Genomic DNA, 24,364 nt, shown 5'->3' on the forward strand with positions numbered 1-24,364 from the left:
GTATCCTATTCATACTGTAATGAGACGGTTATAAGAGGCCATGTTTCCTAAAAATCCTAGTCCTAGCTGATTAGGTAGTGTCCCTGGAAATGAGAAAGAGCCATAATGCAGAATTTCATCTCAACAATAACGTACCTCCTCCTAATGCAAGAACTAAAATATCAATGGGTTTCTTGCTCTCCACAATACATTTCACAAAACAGCAATCTATCTTTGGAATCACAGAACTCAATAAAATGGAGTGAAACAAAATGGACTAGCTTTAGCAAATGAAACTGATTACAACAACTTTTTTATTCAAATGTAGCAGGCTCCAATACCCAGCCTTACATGGAAAGGAGAAGTGAATCAGTAACACTCAATTTCCTCAGAAAACACAAAACTATATGACCAGTGTTGGTAGTGTAGAAGATAACGTGGAAGTCCACAAATCAGAGAAGGACGATGTCATTTTATCGTCTTTCCCTCCAGCCCTCTCTCCTAATTTATGTTCACATTTGTCCAGCCAAATTCGTCTTTATTTTGGTCATGACAACACTAGAAACAAAAACAAAATAAAATATAAATTTAAAACAATATGGATAAAATTATTTTTGTATTTATTGATTTATTGTTTTTAAAATACTACTCAACTCACCCAATCCAACTGAAATATCTAATGAACAACAAAAGCACTGTCCTGTATCTTGGAGTAGTCATACTGTGAAGCAGAGTAGAAAGAACACATTTTAAAATGTCTCCCCCACCACCACCCTAAGGGCTGGTACACACTGCAGGACATTAAAGTGCTCGGGGGGTCATCTGATCGTTAAGCATAACACATTGCAGGAGTTTATTTCTTGAAATCGGCTGTCATAATATCGTTGCGGTCTTCACAACACGATTGATCCCCGACAAGGGCTGACACACTGTAGGATAGTTCACTAGGATGCTATCTCCAGAGTCAGACCCAATACATACATTTGTGTTTATTCCAATTCATTTTAATCGACGTATCCCGTGATATGGCTCTCTCCCTCTCCCTCTCCCCCCTCTCTCGCTCGCTCGTCAAGAGCGCAGAAGCAGTCAGTGGCAGACTTGCCATGTCTGCTTATTATAAGCGACTTTGGGATTGTTTTTCTGTAAAGTTGCTTGAAAGTGTAGTTGCTTTTTTGGCCTTGTTTCCTAATGTTGTTTGAACCAGTTGTTCTCAAACATTTTCATGGCAAGGACCCCCAAATTAATAATAATAATGAATTGTCCACAGAGGCGCAGACCTCCCCCTTCTGAAAACATGTTGCGCCATAGACCCCCATTCAAGATCTGTGTGGATTTTGTAAATATTCCACCCCCCCCCCCCCAAATGTCTTCTTTAAAAATAGCCTATCTACAACGTGAGCTTGTAGATCGTCTATTTTCAAGTATCCAATGTATTTGTATATAGGCTTAAATTGCTCATAGTCGCTTTTGTTGGGCTTGTTTTCACAAACCTGGTTGCTTATTTCTCTCGCAAAATCTGGCAACACAGACAACGACACACACACACACACACACACACACACACACACACATACTACAGATCGCTCGCTCTCTGTGTCTTTCTCTCTTTCTCTCTATCTCTGTGCAATAGTCTCAAATAAACAGCCCCGGCCCCCTTTGAGCACGCTCGTTCACTCTCATTCTGTTTTATAATAATGTTTAACTTAATAAAGGACTGGACGGTAACTATGCGGGGGATGTGTTTGTTGTGGTCAGGTCCACAGACCTTCCATAGCCACGGTGGCTATAATATGCTCTCATTGGCTGTAGCGTGCATCTCCTCGCAAGGTGCTTCATAGTGTATGATATTGTCTATTGTCCTGTCCCAGACAGAGATGAATATCTAACAATTTAGATATCTGAAAACGGTCGGAAAGCCGTCGCAGAGCGGAGAATCGCGGCCATATCGTGTCGCGGAGCCTTTCACACACACCGAGCATTATCTCGCCGATCAAAGGCCGATCTGCGTCAGGTCGGGAGGTTTTGTCGGCGAGCGCCAAAAAATGTCAGCGACAGCAATATCGGACCTAATGTCCTGCAGTGTGTACCAGCCCTAAGTCTGCTTTTCAAAGACTGAGGCTATGTTGGAATTATGACTTACATTCAGTGCCCTGGGGGCATGAACAGGCTGCAGTCCTTTACAGCAAAGCATTGAGAAAGGCCTCTCCTTGGTCTCTGAGTGTTCCTTGAAGCACAGGCTGAAGACCTTGGCAGGGAGGTGCACGTCCCAGTCAGCTCCATGCTGCATTAGATCAGCTACCATACTGTTGGGACATAATGATTCAGATGTAGGAATGTGTCTCTGAATCCAAGCTGTACTGTATTAATAATTCACAAAGTGCTGGGATCAAAGACCTGTCAATCAAGTGCTGTGTGACCAGGTCCACAGTCCCAGTCTGCCGATGATGGACCACAAGAGAGACACTGATTTTCAGCATTTCTTTCAAGTCTCTGTTGATCTACAGGAAATACATTCACAGTTCATTCTTATGTACACAAGATATAGGCCACTCTCAAGTCAATATTATAGCAATAGCATGCAGCATTAAAAATAATGTATCTAAAAGACGCATAGGAACAATGACATGGCCATGGGAGCTCACTTCTTCAACTATGTCCTGAGGTAGTCGAGAGAGTATCCTAAAAGGGAAGCCAAAGTGAGAAATGATGACCTTGATGTGTCCTGCAATTTGTGAGGACACACACGACTGCATTGGCATGGCTTCCAACCACTTAGAGTAGTAGTCTGTCACAGTCAATATGTATTTGTGTTCATTCAGCGTTGCAGGCAAGGGTCCTCTGACATCCACACCAAGCCACTGCCATGGCTTTTTCACCTAAGGGGAGGTAATTATAATGTGCAGTATAGTCAAATTCTGAGTGTTCATTTAACTCTGAGAGGGTACAAATGCAACCAAATAAGTAAGGGTCCATTTGGTTATATTTGTGCACTCTCTGAGTTACAAATTGATAAATTAAGAGCACAGGATTTTACCTTGTAGGAGTTACAATTTGTAACCCCGTACTGAGGGGTCTTGGAGAGCAAAATCATGTTGAAAAAGTGCCTACCTCTATTATGTTTCCAGATTGTTCACACTCTGTCTGCATGGGAAAATACACAACAGCATTTGATGAAATATGAGTATTATACAGTATAAAGTAAGCTCCATACAGAAACAGGTTAATACATAAAACACACACACACACACACACACACACACACACACACACACACACACACACACACACACACACACACACACACACACACACACACACACACACACACACACACATACATACAGTATACTATATACTGTATATAGGACAGTGAACAGCAAGGCGGTCATTATTGAGAAATGATTTTCGACAATTTTCGATGATTCAGGACCAAGACCCGAGGCGAAGGGGTATTGAATCACCATGAAGGCATTTATTTCTCAATAATGACCACCTTGCTGTACACTAAGCCGCTTACTACACGGCTACTTAATAAAATAAATTAATCTTTTTAAATAACGACAACATTTGTATTGATTTAATTGCTTCAGTTAAAATAGTCCAATACATTATACAGTTGCTTGTCGCAGGTTTTGCAAATGGGCTTATTGTGAACGGTCTGTAATTGGGCATTATTTCCGCTATCGAGAAACAATGGACAGCAGAATGTTGTGAGTGTGACTAACCAATCAGAATAGAGCATTCAACCAGGCAGCACAAACTTATACTTACTTTGACATTATGATCTGGAGCCCACTGAATATCCTGTTGATAGATGTACATGGTTACAAATTAAAATGGAGCCCACTGAATATCCTGTTGATAGATGTACATGGTTACAAATTAAAACGCCCAGTTATGTGTATGGCTGTGTATATGGAATGCATTAAATGTACGTAATATCACAGCTGTTCTAGGGCTAGTATCACTGTTGATATCTAATACCAATTACTCTAAGGTTTATTTACTTGTTTTCACCTTTTTTTCATTAATTTGATTCAAATAGTATTTTTATGTTTTTCCTCACTGAATATACAGTACAATACATAGTCTATGTTGTTGTGCTTGTGTGTATGTGTACGTACTGTAGTGATTGTAGGGGGGTTGGGGGAAAAGGGGTGAGATGGGTTGGGGGGGGGCTTATTGTAAAATGTTTGCACTTCTCATGATACATATTTTGCACAATCTGAATAAAATAAATATACAGCAAAATGTATTGTACCAACTCACATACAGTATGCAGCCTTTACCTGTGGTTTACAGTAATCACCATGAAAGAAATATGGGAAGGATTCAATCTGCACCAGCGCTTCATCTGTTATGATGGACCATTTGACAACCTTCTTAGGGTAACTGATCCATAAAAGCAGAAGAAAACAATGTAACGATTATGAAAAATCTGTGGATTAGATATTACATCAACAATATCTATTAACCCATTAAGATCTGAAGCCGATTCTACATGTCTCCTAAATCTCAACAGTATTCTGAAAATCGTATGTTTCTGTATCAGTGGTGCTCAATCTTTTTCATGTCAAGGACCCCCAAAATGATATGTATTTGGCCGCGGACCCCCATCTCAAAATATGTTGTTCCAGGGACCCCCAGAAGCAAAGATTTGAGTTAAAAATGTTCACTTTAAAAATATATATATTCAAAGATTTTCACGTTTTTTCAAAAATAGCCCAAAGTGTAAAATAATGCTTTTTAGCTCAAATCTAAAAATGACACAGTTCCAGGTCTTAATGGGTTAATATCTATTCTACATCATTGCTAAATAAAACACAAAAAGGTCTGAGCCATGATTTACCAAAAACACTCAAAAGACAATAAGAAATCGGTATCAGATGATGCTCACCGTGGAGTCGGTTTGATCGCCTGGCATGGCCCTTTGTTCTGTATACCTGGCTTTCCATTTGATGTAGAAGAAGCAGGTCCCTTTGTTTAGAATACAGAGACATAATATTTCCAAGTACATTAGGTTACGTTAGGTAACAACTAACACCATTGCTCCACTACACAGTATAAGACACATGAGATTGAGAAGTAGACATTGTTTAGGCTAGCTGTGTTAGTTGTTCAATGTTAAATGAGCTTTATAATGACAAGTACAGCACAGATTAATAAAACATGTATTCAAGTCATGTTGTATGATATTGGAGCTAATTGTTGTTTAAATTGGTGTGGCAAATTAGAACACAGTTGATCACCAGTAGTCTGTTTAATGAACACTTTAATAAAAGCAACATCTCATTACCTTATTTCTCCTACTTTTTGGGTTGATGGCAGCCTAAATTAGAGAGAATTACAGTGAGGGGGTTGTAATAATACTGTACAAGAACCCATTAGAAAGTACCTCAGCTTACTTATTTGACAGAACGGATCAATTGCTGTTATTTTTCAATGAAAACAGTCTTCTTGGCTTAATTGACGTCTCTCCCATTCATAATAGTTTTGATGGTCGTACCTTCCTTTTCTCCTTGTGCTCTGGGAACGAGAATATGGTAGGCACTGCAAATTCTCGAAGTTTTACAAATCTGCCAGATCTATCAATGTCCTGATCCTCAAAGTGATCAATGCACAGCATATGTAAATGAGAGGGTTGCCAATCTTCCTGCTTCATATTGATGAGCCATCTTTTGAGTCTTTGAGGACTGTGCAGTGGAAACCTAGACATGACAAAACATTAGATGAAATGAATCTTAAACGCAGACAGCATTCAAACACTTTGCCAACGAAAATTAACCACAATGAACACTTAATTTGGCAGTGCCAACTGAAATGGGATACCAATTGTTTTGCCGTCAAACGGTCAAACACTGCACTTCAATAACAGACGAAAGCATCTCAGCCCACTGACCACCCAACGCTTTACAGATTAGACTCAGCTGAGCTTACTTTGGCATAGGGACATAAAATACTTACTTAAAAAACTTCACACTGGTCCGTGTCTTATTTGTGCAGTTAAATGCACTACATTTACGCTGCCTGCCCATTTCGAAAATAACTTTAACATTACAGAGGAAACAAGACAAACCGGATGTTGTGATTTTTGTCTTTTCTTCCTGTGATCATGTATTGCAATAGTGCCCCTAGTGGAAAAAGTACCCAAATATTTTACTAATATAAAAGTATGAAAACTGCAATGTAGAAATACTGTTACAAGTAAAAGTCCTGTATGGTAAATGTACTTGAGTAAAAGTACAAAAGTATTGGTATAAAAATGTACTTATAGTACCAATAGTAGAAAGTAGTCATTTTGCAGAATGTCTCATTTCACAAGTTTTCAAATGTATACAAATCTTTTGAAAATAGCAGATCTTAAGCATTGCGATGCATTGTGAGCAATTTTCAAATGGCCGAAATGTATAGGGCTGAAGTGTGTATTGTATGTTTTGTAATAATAATCGAAAAATAAAAAAAAGTAAGTAAGTAAAAGTACAATATTTGCCTCTGAGATTTAGTGGAGTAGAAGTAAAAGTACTGAAAATTGTAAATACTTGTAAATGTACCTGCGAAATCCGTGTACGTAGCGTTCAGTTGATTTTCAAAATAAAATCCCAAAATCGAAAATCGGAAATTGTCCGTTCAGTTTATATCCGTTCTTAAGTCCCAAAATCGACAATAAGAAATTGGCTTCATCTCATGAATGGAAAACGGAAATTGACCCGTTTTTTAACTTTATTTTTTTGTTAAACACAATTTTTGCCAAGATATCAAGTATTACTTTATAAGCCCGTATCTTGCGTTCAGTCTATTATTCAATGTGAAATCCAGAATCAAAAATCGAAAATTGGCTTGATTTTCAATTCTAGCCTTTCATCTACATGAATGGAAAACGGAAAATTACCTGTTTTTTAATTATCGATCATTCATATGCATTATTATACAAAGTTACGGATAGGGAGGGGGCGGAGCCGAGTCTCCACCCCCTCGCTACGCGCCATCTTGGTGAGGTCGTAACGTCACGCTTTGATATCGCCGCAAAGCAATCTTCCAATCACTCTGCTGCTCCGTCCAGCTCCATTCATATTATCTCGGTGTTCAGACCCACGCTCACTGGTAAGTTGATGAAATTACTTTATTTATTTTTTGCAACACTGGCCACAGTGGCCAGGCAAGGCAGAGGGACGACAGCTGCAGCGTCATAAAGAGAAACAATAGTTTTATTTTATGTAAATCGGCTTTAGTGCTTATCTTAAGAAATATAGCCCATAGAGGAGAATAGTAGACCAGGGGTCTTCAATGTTTTCCAGGCCAAGGACCTCTTAAGAGATGAAGCAGGGACCCCCTCACTGCATATTGTATAAAATTGTGTTGCACGTTAAACATCTTCATATATTTCATAGACAGCTTCATAGACTTGTTTGACAGCACTAATGTGTTGGATTCATGTTAAGTTGTGCATTGTGAGCTTGTAGATCTGCTATTTTCTGCTAATGTTCCCCTCAGAATAGGGATGCTAGGGTTGAAGTGGTTAATGTAACGCAAAGATTTGGGCCCCTCTGTAGTAACACTGAGGATCCCCTAGGGATCCCGGACCCCCTCTTGAAGACCCCTGGTCATGGCCTGTTCCCCAACTGCAACTGCTTCTCAATAGTCTAAGACTATTGAGAATGTTTTTTGTAACCAGTGATGGTTACAAAAAATACTCGTTTTCAGTTTGCTTTGTTTTGTTACATATACCTAGTCTAGCAGCCAGGATGATTATGCTCAACCTGTAATGTACATTTTTGTGAGTAGTGAGAACATTTAATCAAATATGAAGACAGAGAAGTTTGGTTCATGTGTGCACTACTGCAGTTCTTACTATTGACAGTAATGTGTTTAGTATGATAATTGTAAAGAAAATAAAGCTGTATTATGTTATTAGTGAGGTAGAGGCGCTTCATTGTGACCAGCACTCAACAATACACACCTGAAAGGCAGATATTTGTGAGGGGCTTGTATATGTGAGCTTACAGTAGGTTTGCATTATTATTTGATTTTCTGTACAATGATACTGTGTTTATTTTACATTATCGAACCTTTCTTTGTTTTCCAGTACGACCGAGGACTCAAACTCTGGCTGCCTGCCTCTCCAAGACCCCATCTACTGCTGAGAGGAAGGAGTTTGTGCTGGAGTTTTACTAAGACTGGTTGAGGCAGATATTCCCCTTGAGAAAGCTCCCACACTGGCTGCAAAGCAGGGAGGATCCCTTCCAGCTCTGTCCCACTTCCGCTCAGACTACCTGCTAGAGCTGTTACCTCAGTATGTGGAGGATATCAAGAGTGCGGTGGAGTGAAAGGCCATCTATGTTTTATTAGATGAGACAACAGATGCCTGTGGTCGCTGTGTCCTCGGAATTCTTCTGCAACCCGTTGGCGAGCCATCTCTGACATCAGATATTGTGTTCCTTGAGAGAGTCAACTTCAACACTGTGTCACAGGCAGTCATCTCTTGCCTCAACAGCTACAACATCAACCTCAGTGACGTGTGGGCTTTTGTCACAGACTCAGCAAGCTACATGAAGAAAGCCTTCAACATCATTCTTCATGGCCTGTTCCCCAACTCCAGACACATCACATGTCTGGCACATCTCCTCAACAGGAGACATCCAACCCTTCTGCTGCCACTATCCATGGTCAACTTGACAACCTCTACATGTTTGAATACGGCTGCAGTGCAGGGGCTGAAGACTGGCATCCTGGGACCAAAGAGCAGCTGGGGGAGCTGGATGAGAATGAGCATGATGCCTACTCTCAGCTCTTCCAGAAGACCATGGCTAACTGCTCTGCAAAGCTGCAGGCTGTGATGGAGAGACACCCCAGCATGGATCTCTTCAAAGCCCTCCCAGTGTTTTACCAAGCAATTGGCTGGTCTAAGAAAGAACATTCAGGACTATGTCCAGGTGGCCCCTGCCCTTACCCTTGTGTCAGCTGAGGAATGACATCGTTACGTCCACATGGACTAGAGTGATGCTGAGTATGTCAGTCCTGTGGAGTGGTGGGCTGCCAGGGAGGACAGAATGCCCACTCTTGCCCCACTAGCATCATTGTACCTCCATCACCCCGCTACCTCAGTGGATGTTGAGTCTTTTCTCACATTACACTATGCTGCTTACACAGTACCGACGGAGCCTGACTGAACACAACATTACAATGATGCTTATTGCCAAATTCAACTGTCGGCAGAATAACCCCCACTGACTGACTGAAAGCCAGAGGCTGGCTATCTGGCTGGCTGGCTGACTGACTGCCTGACTGAAAGCCACAGACTGACTGACTGACTGACTCAGAATGCCTGGCTGAAAGCCTCAGGCTGACTGACTGACTGACTGACTGACTGACTGACTGACTGACTGACTGACTGACTGACTCACTCACGCTTTAATGGTTGTTAAATGTTGCCTTGTCTTGTATAGAATGTTAAAGTTGTTCTTTTCAAATGCATAGACTTGCAGAAAAAAACAATCATCTGTTTTTCAATGATTATTTAATGTTCCGGAAGTGCTTTGTATCCTCTCTTGAACAAGCACTATATCTGTTGTATATATTTGTTCCAAATGTATTTATTGAACAAATGAATTAATGTATGTTTAACGATTATGTAAAATGTTCTTTTTTCCCCTCCTTTTAATTAAAAAAAAGAAAATCCAGCATCCATATTCTGGGGATAACATTAGCCAAAAATAGCAGATCTACAAGCTCACAACGTGTCACAATGCGGCGCGATGTGAGCTTGTAGATCGGCTATTTTTATGAGAGAGAATTCGTGTAAAGGAAAGTACAGTTGCAACTCAGGTCTATTTGTCTTAGAATAGAGAGTGTAAGTAGTTAAAGTAAACTGTTCCTTTCCAATGTACAGACTTGCATACATACAGAAAAAACAAACATCTGTGGTTTAATTATAAATTCTTTTTATTTAAATTGTTCTAAAAAAATATCAGTTCTCGCATTTGCACTATACTTATTTATGTATTTATTACATTATTTAGAGAATGAATTTATGTATGTTCATGTTGGACCCATTGGTAAATTATTGTTTTCTTAGATTAATGTTTAATCTACCTGTTCCCAATGCATTTCAGTGGCAAATTTACATTTTATTGCACATTTGTTATTTGAATTCAATATGTACTAAAGAATGTTCATGAAGGAGTGAATTAGTATTGAATAAAAAATGACAAAATCAAAGGTTTGACTAATGGATCTTACTTTGTGGTACTTTAAGATTTATTTAGCATGTTTAGGGTTGTTATTCTTGCTCCAAACACATTGATTATAGTACTGGATAACTGTCTAAAACCTGAAAAAGTCACCCCGCAGAATCCCACAGATTTTCCTCCTGAATCACCACTGAAAAACAGAAAAAAAACTGCAGATTCCGTTTGGGTTTACTGATCAGATCTTCAGGAGTCAGCAGGTGGCGTGTCCACAGCGAACAGTGGCTGAGAGAATGCGATAATGGTGTCATTTTTCAGTACAGTGTAATATATATATGTATAGTTATACATTGAGTACTGTTACGGCCCTATGTGGCCTCATATTGTGTTTTTAGTGCCCTACTTGGTAATGGAGGGTGGAGTAGAGATTGGAGGAGTGGCGTGGTGTCTGGAGACACACCTGGGCCTCATTCCTCATCATCATCATAACCTTTATTTCAGCTCGGAGTACAGTTGAGGGGCAGGCCCTCATTTTCAATGTAGCCGAGAAACAGAACACAGTAATCAACAACAGGAATAGACATTCACATACAGCAACATAAGATGCATGAATCAGAATACAGAAATCACTCAAAAAAAACTAAAATACTCAAAGAACTAGAACAGATCTACCAAAATTAAATTAAATAAAGCAGTTACAATCCTGAACAAAATTGTTGGAAGTCATTTCCCTGAAATGACCTAAAGATGGAAGTGATTTGATTTTCAAGGGCCTCTGGAGCTCATTCCAGGCAGATGGAGCACTGACAGAAAATGCTGTCTTGCCTAACTCTGTCTGTGCAAAAAGAACCTTGAGTGTCAGGAGATCAGTTGAGCGGGTCTGGTATGTAATAGGGTTCTGATCCAACATAGAACAAATATAAGGGGGCAGCATTCCTGAGATGGCTTTAGAAATAAATACATACTGTACCAGTGCTTATCACGCCTCTCAGATAGAGAGGATAAGCCTGCGTTCCCATAGAGTGTACAATGATGGGTACCATAGCTGTCACCAGTGACCCATCTTAGGGCAGAATGGTACACAGTGTCGAGGCGCTTTAAAATTGATGGAGTAGCAGTTCTATAGATAATGTCTCCATACTAATTGTTTTCCTACTGGATGCAGGAAAGCAAGATTTATTTCTATAGAGACAAGGTTTTCAATGTGAAATTTAAAACACAATTTCTCATCTAACCAGATGCCAAGGTAATTGTATTCCGTGGCCCTTTCTATTGTAGCACCACTTGAAGAGGTTATGACTATATTACTAAGGTTGGTGGTTTTAGCCCTAGTGAACAGCATGAATTTAGTTTTGCTTGCATTTAAAACCAGTCTAAGCTCAACCAGGGCAACCTGAAGAGCATTAAAAGCAAGCTGCAGCTTCCTCAATCAGCCCAGACAGCATAAAAGCCTGGGAGAAGCTCCTCATCAGCCTTTTTACCATCCGTCACCTCCATGTGCTGAACCCTTTCTGTTAGTTAGCTGGTGTTTGCTACTGTAGGTCTATAGGCTGTGTGCCATACCTTTTTCCTGCTTAGTGCGTAAGTAGGTAACTTTATTTACTTAGTGTTTAAAGTATAGACTATTCTTAGATAGGAAACGTAATCATATTCCAAACCTTTTTCCTGAGTATAATAGAGAAGGGAAGCTTGTAGGGATGTGCCGCCATTTATTTTGTTCCCCCTTTTGACCCTGTTTTGTTTAGTTAGGGAGCCTATACTGTAACTTTGTTTTGGTGGAGTTTAGGTTGTTTTCTTTTCAGGTAGGGTTGGGGTATTTTGGCTTTGGCCACCCTGAAGTTTGTTGCTTTCCCTGATCTGCTTAATTATCCATTGTAAACTTAAGGTTGATCCTAATATTAATGTACACTTTTTCGTTACCTGTGTATGTGTTACTCCTTAGCCTCTAGACACCTTATAAGGTCGTAACAAGTACACAGTAGCTAGGCACACATCTGTTTCTGGATCGCTGGAAGAGGAATCGGGTATAGGAAGGGAACAGGATATTCACACCAACTGGGTTTAAATGGTTGAGAATGCGATAATCATGATTTATGTGTCATGCCATGAGTATTACAGTATAATAGTACATGATGTATTCTAAATTATATAACGAACAAATAAAGGGTTGGAATTAAAGAGCTAAGATACAGTATTATGAACAGTATAAACTGGTAGAAATGTGTTAATATGTATTGTTGGCCTATACTGTTTGGACTAGTATGGATGGTGCCATAGTGAAATATAAATGCCAAGACATACAGTAGGCTAGGACGCCTGAAGGTACAATATTAATAATGTACACATTCTAGACAGCAATATCTATAGTGTTAATGTCTTTGTTTGTACAACATATACCCAGTGGTGGAAAAAGTACTCAAATGTTTTACTTAGTAAAAGTAAAAGTATCAATACTGCAATGTAGAAATACTCTGTTACAAGTAAAGGTCCGCAATTCAAAAGTATAAAAGTATTGGCATCAAAATGTACTTAAAATACCAAAAGTAAAAGTACTGGAATGTCCCATTTCAAGTTTTCAAATGTATAAACATCTTTTCAAAATAGCAGATCTACAAGCTCACAATGCGTCACATCGGAAGCATTGTAAGCTTGTAGATCGGCTATTTTCAAATGGCCAAAATGTATATAGGGCTGAAGTGGTTAATGTATGTTCAGTAATAATAATCAAAATCTACAAAGTACTAGTAACTAAAGTTTTCAAATAATTGTAGTGGAGTAAAAGTACACTATTTACCTCTGAGATGTAGTGGAGTAGAAGTAAAAGTATTGGAAATTGGAAATACTCAAGTAAAGTACAAATACCTCAAAAGTGCACTTAATTACAGTACTTGAGTACTTGTACTTAGTTACTTTCCATCAATTCAAGTCTCGATGGGGTGACTAATCCATAGAAAAGGTCATTTTGGGGGTGAAATATCCCAAACACACAAAGTGAATGTTACAGATTAACAGCTGTAGGTATATGTACACACTGTATACCTCCGACTGTACAATACATAACATTTACAGTACACCAGTTTAGTGTTCATACTGTTCTGTATATGTCACATTCATACCTACGCTTACAGTTCATTCTATTTATATATTATACCAGGGGTCTTCAAGGTGTTTCAGACGAAGGACCCCATAGCTGAGAGATGATCAGAGATCCCCACTACATATTGTATACAATTGTGTGGCAGATTCAAACTTTTCATAGATTTCATATAGCTTCATAGGTTTGACAGCACTATATTGGATCCATGTTCATTTGTATTTTCAGACATTTAATCACTTAAACCATAAACTTGACCTTTCACTTGGTCTGCCCCCCCCCCCCCCATCTACACCAAACCTCATTGCCTATAAATAGCAGATCTACAAGCTTGTAGATCGGCTATTTTCCCTAAAGTTCCCTCCAGAATACACAAAGATTAGGCGGCCCCCTGTAACTCTGAGGATCCCTAGGGGTCCCTGACCCCCTGTTGAAGAGCCCTGTATTATACATACACAAATTGTTCTCAACGTGGGTTTCAGGGACCCCCCAGGGGTCCTTAATATATACGTAGCATCAACATCTGTTTTAAGCACCTCCCTGTACATTGGCTATTTGAAATATAACCAAACTCCATGCTCCTCGTCTGAGTCGTCTCAATGTGATGTGTTGTGAGCTTGTAGATCGGCTATTTTCAGAAGAATTTGAATGTTTTTGAAACATTTTACAACACAAACATAGTATGGGGGTCCCTGGGACAAAATATTTTCAGATGGGGCTAATACATATTAATTTGGGGGTCCTTGACATGGAAAAGTATGAGAACCATTGCATTGATTATAGTGATAACACATGATTCTCTTGTTCTCAGCCACTTTCTCAGTAAGAAGAATCTCCTGCAGTTTCTTCCTCCTTGGACATGACACACTGTAACTCAGCTGTAGATGCGAAACTGCATTTTGTTGTCTCAGTAGTGCTTGTACTCTGTGCAGTGACAATAAAGTTGAAACTAAATCTAATCTAAACATCACTTATAAAAACAACTGCTTAATTTAAGCCAAGTAGGACATTTATCAATAGTAGGCTACAGATTACAGAATATGCAAGGCAAATAATGGCATTCAATAAAACATTTTATTCACAATTTAAGTGCAAGCTCTTGAAGTCATCTCTTTTAAGAGCTTGAATCCTCTTCACGAGGCTACTACTGCACAAAGATTAGTACATTTTTCGTTTTGGTGAAGCACATATACAGTATGTATGTATAGAGAGTTCACAATATAGTAGTATAATATAGCATATAGTAAAGTATAATATTAGTTTAGATTAATATAGCTGTTTTTCCCCCTTTTGTAAAGGCTAGTGTGACTAATCATGCCATGACAGATCCTACACTATCTGCAATGTTGAATCCTCTGCCAACCAGTACAGTACACAGTCTCCAGGAAAATCTGATGGACGCTGGTGGTGACGCTGATCAAACTGCTGGGCTTTTGAGCAGTAGGCACGGCTCTGTTGGTGGCCAGCGTCATGCTGCCTTGCCTGGAGTGACTCTTCTTGTAGCGAGGGTCCTGCTGCTACACGCTGTGTTGGGAGCTGCCTGGAGTGCAGATGGTCTTAATTAGACTCCTTGGAGGTGTTTCAGGTTATTACTTGCAGATGGGTCAAAAACACCTGAGAATAAAATAAACAGGGAATATTACTGTGATAGTACAGACCGGTAGGATATCATTTAACTTTTAGATCATTTTCTTCTGCTTAAATAAGAGAACACTGCATGCTTCAATCAAATAATACATAAAGCATTGTCATTATCTAGTTAAAATGCTGTGGTTTCACTGACCCTGGTTCTAATGAATTAGAACAATATGCTCAATTTAAAATACACAACTCACGTTACCACGCTTTGACTCAGTCGCTGAAGTGGGCCACAAGCACCTAGAGTAAGGTTCTACTGTGTCTTTCCTCTGGACTCTTGCAGCGCAGCACCTACACGGGACCAGACCTCACACAGTCCAGACTTGCAGTCACAGTGTGCGTCAAGCACCGCCCCAGTGTGCTGTGCTCTGGGGTCATGATCCAGGGAGAGGTTGGCTTCTCCCTCGGTTGCTGAGTGCAGCACCTGAGAATAGAGTAAACAGTGATATTACTGTGATAGAACAGACCGCTAGGGTATTATTGTCTTCAGCTTACATAGGACAACACTGCATGCGTGCAACAAAAAAATCAAATAATATCTAAAGCAGAGGTCTTCAACAGGGGGTCCGGGACCCCTAGGGGGTCCTCAGAGTTACTACAGGGGGTCCGCCAAATCTTTGTGTGATTTTTACATAAACCACTTCAACCAAGTATCCCTATTCTGAGAGGAACTTTAGCCAAAGGCGTTGTGCGTTTGTAGATCTGCTATCTTCGGCAAAGTGGTTTAGTATAGCGGGGAAAAAGAGCAGGCTAAGTACAGAGTGAAAGGTCAGGTATAAGTGTTGTTTAAGTGCATGATTAAATGTTTGGAAATACACATTAACATGAATCCAACATGATAGTGCTGTGGAACAAGTCTATGAAGCTGCCTATGAAATCTATGAAAAAAGAAATATTCTATACAATATAATGGGGGTCCCTGCTTTATCTCGCTCTCAGCCAAGGGGTCCTTGGCCTGAAAACGTTGAAGACCCCTGATCGTAATTGTAATTATATCTAGTTAGAATGCTGTGGTGTTACCGACCCTGGTTGTGGTACATTTTGACCCAGTCTTGTAAGACCCTGCTTGTAAGACCAGCCACTGACTGTATGAAAAGTGCTGGGTAACCAGGCTAGTACTTTTTACTTGTGTTTTTCCCCCTATGAAACTCTCAAAGAACAAAGCTTGACTATCTGCATGCCAGCCACAATGGACAGACTCGACTTTCATGAATTATTTTGGGTCATTAATAAGGCCCATATTTGGGCTTTGTTTACGTCTGACTTCTTTTGGGCACACAGTAGCTTAGTCCAGCGTTAGAGTTCTCTCTAAGTTAGAGAGAACTCACTAACGCCAGGGCTAAAAAAGCTTAGCCTTGGATCAACACTATATATTAGTTGTATTTGATCAAGTCTGACTCAGATAAAATAAATCTACGATAGTCTTGATCCAAGGCTAACAGTAGCCACGCTAACACACAGACTTGCACAGCACTTCTACAGTTCACCAACATTACCTGTCAAACGATAAAACAAAATAATAAAAACAAACTTACTTACCCTTGCACAAATAAGATTGAGCCTCAAGGCTGTTGTAGGCCATCAACTGGTCCATAGTGTAGTAGGCACTGCGTGTAAACACTAAATAATAATCATACAATATCCGGATAATGTATGGCCCGGCGGATAAAGATCCTTATTGACACTAAACTCACTCGTAACAAGCTTATACGGATCGATACCGATAAATGTAATCTTCTCCTCGTATTGTTTCCTCTTAATCTGCGTAAAATGTTCTAGCAGTGACTAGCTAAAGTAGCTGCTATGTGTTTGTTTACAGTGTTACACTTAGCCGGAGCTAACACGGTGCTGCTGGACCGAACCGGACCTCACCAAGATGGCGCGTAGGGAGGGGGTGGAGTCTCGGCTCCGCCCCCTCCCTATCCGTAACTTTGTATAATAATGCATATGAATGATCGATAATTAAAAAACAGGTAATTTTCCGTTTTCCATTCATGTAGATGAAAGGCTAAAATTGAAAATCAAGCCAATTTTCGATTTTTGATTTTTGATTTCACATTGAATAATAGACTGAACGCAAGATACGGGCTTGTAAAGTAATACTTGATATCTTGGCAAAAATTGTGTTTAACAAAAAAATTAAATTAAAAAACGGGTCAATTTCCGTTTTCCATTCATGAGATGAAGCCAATTTCTTATTTTCGATTTTGGGACTTAAGAACGGATATAAACTGAACGGACAATTTCCGATTTTCGATTTTGGGATTTGAGAACGGATATCAATTGAACGCTACGTACACGGATTCTGCGACATAATCAAGGAAATGTTGAGTACAGGTTTGGATCAATGTGCAACAAAATGAAAAAGTCTAACATTTTTATTTACATCACATACTGAATACACAAATAAATTGTGGTCACAATGAAAATATAGGTCTACAAATATAATGTAAAAATAACTAAATTAAGAGCACAATTCAACAGTGCGAAAAGTGTAATATTTCTTTATGATTAACTCATACGCTAACAGCATCATTCAAATTGGTGACATTTGGTCATGGCCATCATCATTTAACTCATTAATTTGGCTTCCCTTTTAGGATACTCATTAATTACATTTTTTTATGAAAAACATATTTACATTGTACAGTATAACAACAGTAGAATTGGTCCAGTAGAGTTGTCAGTTCATTTTCACTTTCCACTCCACCCGCCACTCATCCCAGTCCAGTAGAGTTCGGTTTATCTGCCACCCAGCAGCTCCTACACCTAAAGGTTGACAGCAACAACAACAAAAATCTATAAGCAAATGCCAATCAGTTTATTTTACAATAACCTCAATATTCTGAGCCTGCTTACCTTTGAGAAATGTATTGAAAATTTGGTCGATAAGCTTGTGACTATCATACACCATTTCCCAATGACCTTTTAAACAATAACAGGATTTAGTGACTATTAAATGCATATAATTTCTATGAAATGTATACTTGTATTAATATTGTGAAAGAACACAAATAGTGGTGAAGGCTCACTTTGTTTCTTTTCCATCAAGGGTTGTCCAGGTGTTCCAGGGTTCAAAGCATTGCTGAGACAAATAGCTTGGCACATTGCCCTCATCTCATCGTGTACAGATGTTTCTGGCCCCAAGCAAACACACACACAGTCTAGGTGTAGGAAAGCAGAAAAAAAAATTTACTATGGCATTAGGACAACAGAAACAAGTTTATCAATGAAGTCAAGAGGGTGAGGAAGATAATAGGCATACCATTTTTAACCCCCAAGAGATATGGCATGTTGTTGTTGCTCTTCAAAGCCAACTGGAGTTCCTCTGGGCTAGAACAACAGATTCAATGATTAAACTGCATGTGACAGTTCATTTGAAAATGTGCAAATATCGCTTGACATTCATTACCTTTGTACAAGTTCCTCTAGCCTCACTCCAAGTTTGATTGGTACACTTTTCCTGAACTCTTTAATGAAAATAAGAGATATACAGTATGAGTTCACTTTAAGGAAATTACTAATTATAACCGTGACATATTGCCACTCAAATGATATACCTAGAACGGAAAATAATATTGGGGAATTCAATATTCTCTACCCAAGAATACTGGTTCTCTCTGATTAGCTTCAGGAGGACTGAAGATCTTTTCATATCGTAGGTACTGCTGCAGCACAATTGAAAGTCGAGCTTCATTGAAGGTTTCCATGACTACAGATCGGACTGCTTTGTAATTAGCAAACAGGTGAAGTATGGTGAAGAGGAAGAAGAGGACAAGAGTCAATCTGAGGAGCAGAAACAGACAAGGATGGGACGTGGATAATACATGGATGAAGCATCATTTTACCATAAAACTAAGGTTATTTTATACTTGGTGCATGAGAAAAATGACGCATTTTCAAAAAGAGGAGTAGCAGTGTTTTTTGAAGTTTGCAATCTATACAGTACATTAAATGCTAGTACTCACACTGGATTGTCAGTGATCAGGGGAATAAGGACCAGACTGACTAACAGTCCAGCCAGATTCACCAAAGTCTCCTGTGGAGAATAAAATATACAAGCCAGAATAAGGCACTATGCAATGATTCAGAAGTGGCAATTAAATTACATTTATTTTTTTAAATTAATATCAACACCTTGCAAAAAACAAAAATTGAGTTATTGTCAGTTTACAGAGTTATAATAAAAAAAAAATTAACTACTGAAGCAGTATACACAATGATCATTGTTAATGAACTAAGGTATTGGCCAAGGCATTGGTATTATTTTACTATATTACATATTACTATTTTACATTACTAGGTACTTGTTACCTAGACCATTGTTCTGTAGTAATGTTCTATAATACTTGTGTAACAGATTTACCATACTTCCTCAGTAGTACATTGTTATCCTCATAAATTATGTCCCATGGTAAATTCTTATGGAAATGACAGTATCAGTCACAGGCTGGATGAAATATAAAACTTTACCTGGCTACCATCTTTGGCAGAGACGTCAGCCATGTTGTCTCTACGAGCTTGATGAACTGTCAAGGCAGCTCTGGTTGCCCCACCTGCAACTCCAACAATGGACTGTAAAAGAGACATATACAAAAGTGAGTTCAGATTACATAAACTTTGCATATATTGTGCTTGACACAAAAACGCTAATAAGAAGCTGAGATTTGGTGAAATGGAAAAACGGGCTTCACAGTTAAGTTCAGATGGTAATGGTCAATGGCTGTGTGCAAAATCAGAGCAATTGCTCCAGCCGCTGAGGAGAACCGGGTAGCTTCACGTACTCACGTACTCACCTACTCACCACTACAGACAGAGGTTACTAGAATTATAGTAGGATATGAAAAATCGGACAGATCCGTCTTGATCACATGACTATAGAGATAATGTGCAAATTATAGAAAAAGTTATAGTCTCTGCCACGCCTCCGGCTAAAGCCGCAGTTATGGGACTTAAACGCACAACGCCAGCTGTGTCTAACCCCACTAAGCTAGGATAACAGGAAATAAACTTATATTGAAATTGATTATAATTGACTCCTCTGAGGAATTGGATATACCAGCTCAGTGGCATTGTGGTTAAGAATGTCTGCCCTGCGACTGGGAGGTCGGGGTTCAATCCCGGCTGAGTCATACCAAAGACTATAAAGATGGTACCCAATGCCTCCCTGCTTGGGACTCGGCATCAAGGGATAGGTTGGGGGTAAGTCCAAGTGACATACTAGTGTCCAGATGGTGTACTTGTACACCAAGCTGCCTCACACTACAGAAACAGGAGAGGCTCCTGACCTGGCTCGGGAACCGTAAGGCTCGCACCATAACACAGGGACATTTTAACCATAACACAGGGACATTTTAACCCACCAAATTAAGTATTATATTACTCAAACCCACATACAAAGAGGACTCTAACAATATTGTAATCAGAGACTATAACCATTCAACAAGAGAACTAACAAAAATGATGTATAAACCATTGGGTTAGAGATGGCTAAGGGTACTGGTACCAGGTCAGGAGCCACAACCTATTCATAAATACCAAGCATAACGCTATCTGAATAATTATTGAGGTATTACCTTGAATATGCCTGCAGTACACACAATCAAAGTGAAGAACGCAGGAAAGTTTGGAGCCAAAATTTCCATAAGCATGGCAATATCATTGAGCACATCTGCAAAAAGCCTGGTAAAAAATACAGAGAAAGGTTTGCCATATCACAATCTTGCGACATTCACTCAAAAATCCTCAAATATTTGTATGTCCAAGTATCATGCATACCTCCATTTCTTTGCTTCTGAGTCCAATTTAGTCCTAAAACAACATCAGACATTATATATTGCTTGTAGTAGTAATAATAATAATAACAATAATCAACTATTTTACAGTTACAAATCATTTTACACAGCATCAAATTAAAAACAACACAGAATAAATAAAAGCATAAAAGGATAAACATGTGTGAGAAACATAATAGAAGAGCATAAAACTATGAGAACACAAAAACATACTGTATTGTGGTAAAAGCAAGTCTAAAAAAGTTTGAACACTGAAGTTGTAGCCTCTTCAGTCAGGTAATTCTAAAGTCCAGGGACCATGGTGGCAAAGACCCGATCACCTTTTTTGTCTTCAGTTTAGACTTTGGAACGACCAGGAGGGCCCTGTCCGAGGATCTCAGGCTGCACACTTCTTCACAACAAATGACACAATATATTTACTAGAGCTAATGTGCAGATGTGTGCCTGCATAAATGCAAGTCTTGTAGAAAAGGGATGTTTTTCTTTTATTGGAGCTACTCAATGAAACTGCCTGGATACATAAATTGGCTGTTGGAAAGGTTACAGTGTGATTTACCATAGGTAGTAATCTATTTTAAGTGTAATGTCTTTGTTAAGATAATTAGTTTAATTTATTCTAACTGCCTGTCACTCACGTCACGTGGATTGTCACGTTTTGTATTGTTTGTGTGTAAACTGTGTTAACCTGTACGATTCGTAATCTGTGGTTAATTGTTTTTTAAAGCAGAAAAGTATAAATAATAGCCCACCCTTTTCGCCAGGCAAAGAGGATTCTTCCCAACATCCCAGTACCATCTATTGAGGAAAATATTTCAGATTAATCTGACCAAGGTAACACAAGTTGAGATTTCAGGTGTAATGCATTCCTAAAAGGGCTCACTCACCCCTCAGCAACCAGGTAATTGTTGCAGCAGCTACTGTTGCCTCCTGGTTTCCAACACCAACACCCTTCAAAGAGGCTTGAGTGGCGAGAGTCCCTGACAGTGAACTGGAGAAGGCCTGTTGAAGAACAGTGTGTTGTTGATGGTAATGTCATCATTATTGTTGGCAGATGAATGGTATGTAATCTTTAAATCTTGTAGTACCATACCTGGACAGTATCCCAAAACTGATATTGCAGGTAATCATCACTGACACTCTCGGGATATCCTTGTGGCAAGAAGACACTCTGAAGTGAGACAATAAGTTAATTGGAGTGAGAAAAGGGTGTCAGGGCAAATGAGGCCAGTGGTTCTCAACCTTTTCAGGCCGTGCCCCCCCAAAATAATATTGTTTTAACTGGGGACCCCCCACCCTGACAAGCACTTGGAATTGTAGGAGTTGGAGCATTACATTTAGTTTGACTTGGTTCCACAGATAAATATTGTGAAAATAGCAGATATACAAGCTCACTGTGAGCTTGCATGTAGATCAGCTATTTTCACAATTTTTGCCTATTTCTTATATCATTTGACAATTGGGCAATATTGACCAGTTTTTATTATAGTTTGTTGATCTTTCTTCATTTCATTTCATTGGTATTAAAAATGTATTAAAGGTCATTAAATTATCACTATACTGTCATCTGGAGACCCCCCCAAAAAATCATATGGGGACCCCCCTGGGGGTCCCGACCCACAGATTGAGAACCACTGGCATAGGCTATTGGATTTTCTCTTTGAGGCGTTATTTAATTCTCACTTTGAACACGCCAATAATGGAATGCGTTCTGGATTCGCCATCACTTCCTTCTCTTTTTCTCTCCATCGCTCCATCCTTAACGACATAGTTCCATGGTTGACCAGAGCCATATCTTTCAGTTGCCACAATAACAGTGTTTTCCCCTTCCATTTCTCTCTTTTTAATTTCTAGTTTTAATCTCACGCGAATGAGTCTTTGTGAGGACGAGACATATAAATCCCCTCTGATGTACAACGAGGTATGAGTAAACTATGGTATTTTAGGGTACATTTATCAATTATCAGACTGATGTAGCTTACGTGTCAGTGTGTTATTAGTTATACTTCCGCCTCATAGATATAGAAGATCTGCCTTCAAATTGTGGAGTTTCTCATTGGTGAAACAAACGGTTTAAGGTGGAGCCTGGAGTAAGGTGCGCTTGATTCTGTTACAGGGTAGGCCTACTTGTTTCGTGTGTGTGTGTGTGTGTGTGTGTGTGTGTGTGTGTGTGTGTGTGTGTGTGTGTGTGTGTGTGTGTGTGTGTGTGTGTGTGTGTGTGTGTGTGTGTGTGTGTGTGTGTGTGCGCGCGCGCGTGCGTGTGTAAGGGTAAACTGCTGTTTTAATTGCTAATTAAAACAAGTATATAAAGGTTTCTTCGTGCAATTACGTCTTAAAAAAATACTATATTCTGTGGTGTTAGGTTATAGATTGTCTTGAACTTGCCCTAAGAATGTAATAGGACAAGAAAAACTGTGAGGAGGATAAAAGCAGCAGCCGCTGGTAGAAATGTACACAACGAGGAATGCTGCATGGTGAACCTGTCATAATGAGCTGTACAGTCCTCAAATGTTTTACTTAAGTAAAAGTATGTAGAACAGAACTACAAGTAAAAGTACTCCACTAAAGTAAAATACCTCAACAAACGTAGTTAGTTACACCGCTGGTTGTTAGATTTGTTGTGTTGGTCTTATGCCACCACCTACTGGTGGGGTCCGGGGAGGTGTGCTGGATGTCATTGTGCTCGATGAAAAATATACCACCAAGCTAAGAAGTAACCGTCTGCGTCCGATGCTTATTAATGCTCATAGTTCTACTACCATGACATGGTGTCAGAAGTGATCTGTATCACGATAGTAAGAAGTCGGGTGTGTGAGTCGTTCGTGGTGACAGGACAGGAGAGAACTCACTCACGTCGGATTGTTTACTAGCTGTACGGACAGGAAACAACGGGGCGGGAGACAGTGTTAACAAGCTAACATGCCCACCAACATGGAGCGGTTCCTGGTTTCCCCGCCGCCTAAGTTTGACTTCTCAAAGCCCGAAGAGTGGCCGAAATGGATTCGCCGTTTCGAACGATTTAGGACGGCATCGGGGCTCGAATTGCAAGCAGAGGAAAACCAAGTGAATACACTGATCTACACGATGGGAGAAGATGCGGAGGACCTACTAACGTCACTGAATGTGACAGACCAAGAGGCGAGTGACTACCACACCTTGAAAACTATGCTGGATGTACATTTCGTGGTGAGAAGGAATGTGATTTTTGAACGGGCACAATTCAATCTAAGACATCAAGAAGAAGGGGAGACGGCGGACTGTTTCATTACTGCTTTGCATTGCTTAGCAGAGCACTGTGAGTATGGAGCACTGCGCAGTGAAATGATAAGGGACAGACTGGTCGTTGGAATCGCAGACAAGAGACTCTCTGAACACTTGCAGATGGACCCAGAGTTGACCTTGGAGAAGGCAGTCACACGGATCCTACGTGAAGCAACATACAAATTACAAGTTAAAATTGATCCTAAAATAGAAGCATGTAGTGGTCTTAACATTACATAGTTCAAAACTGTGTTGTTGTTGTTGTTGTTGTTGTTTTTTATCTACCATGATATCATTCCAGTAGGCCTACATCATTTAGTCTTAAGGTAGTACACACCTCATACATCAGGTAGTGTGCTTTACAAATTGATCAGATGTGATATGTGGTCTGTATGGATAGATTATGGACAGGGCCA

The 24,364-nt window shown here is 39.6% G+C and overlaps 2 protein-coding genes and 1 long non-coding RNA gene across 3 annotated transcripts; all 3 read right to left on the reverse strand.

Moving 5' to 3' along the window:
* Positions 1 to 295: 295 nt before the first annotated feature.
* Positions 296 to 6,053, reverse strand: LOC311055327 (uncharacterized protein). The gene is made up of 12 exons (XM_084071475.1): positions 5,944 to 6,053; positions 5,486 to 5,687; positions 5,276 to 5,308; positions 4,877 to 4,956; positions 4,269 to 4,371; positions 3,751 to 3,783; positions 3,088 to 3,120; positions 2,622 to 2,855; positions 2,374 to 2,477; positions 2,120 to 2,282; positions 638 to 700; positions 296 to 537 (listed from the first exon to the last, which is right to left on the reverse strand). Exons 1-11 carry the CDS (start codon positions 6,012 to 6,014, stop codon positions 656 to 658), a joined length of 1,101 nt encoding a protein of 366 aa, XP_083927601.1. The 5' UTR covers positions 6,015 to 6,053; the 3' UTR covers positions 296 to 537; positions 638 to 655.
* An 8,191-nt stretch (positions 6,054 to 14,244) lies between these two features.
* LOC311055340 lies at positions 14,245 to 17,121 on the reverse strand. Its single transcript, XR_014601783.1, has 3 exons — positions 16,435 to 17,121; positions 15,093 to 15,319; positions 14,245 to 14,871 (listed from the first exon to the last, which is right to left on the reverse strand). It is a non-coding gene; the product is annotated as an uncharacterized lncRNA (long non-coding RNA).
* A 137-nt stretch (positions 17,122 to 17,258) lies between these two features.
* Positions 17,259 to 22,692, reverse strand: rusf1 (RUS family member 1). Its single transcript, XM_084071467.1, has 14 exons — positions 22,371 to 22,692; positions 21,781 to 21,858; positions 21,575 to 21,689; positions 21,440 to 21,485; positions 20,674 to 20,706; positions 20,472 to 20,577; positions 19,369 to 19,470; positions 18,864 to 18,934; positions 18,497 to 18,681; positions 18,308 to 18,365; positions 18,161 to 18,228; positions 17,928 to 18,059; positions 17,755 to 17,820; positions 17,259 to 17,664 (listed from the first exon to the last, which is right to left on the reverse strand). The coding sequence occupies exons 1-14, from the start codon at positions 22,518 to 22,520 to the stop codon at positions 17,579 to 17,581; spliced, it is 1,296 nt and encodes a 431-aa protein (XP_083927593.1). The 5' UTR covers positions 22,521 to 22,692; the 3' UTR covers positions 17,259 to 17,578.
* Between the last annotated feature and the right edge of the window lie 1,672 nt (positions 22,693 to 24,364).

The sequence above is a fragment of the Gymnoscopelus microlampas genome (assembly GCF_963454915.1).
Source record: "Gymnoscopelus microlampas genome assembly, chromosome: 11".
Taxonomy (NCBI): Eukaryota; Metazoa; Chordata; class Actinopteri; order Myctophiformes; family Myctophidae; genus Gymnoscopelus; species Gymnoscopelus microlampas.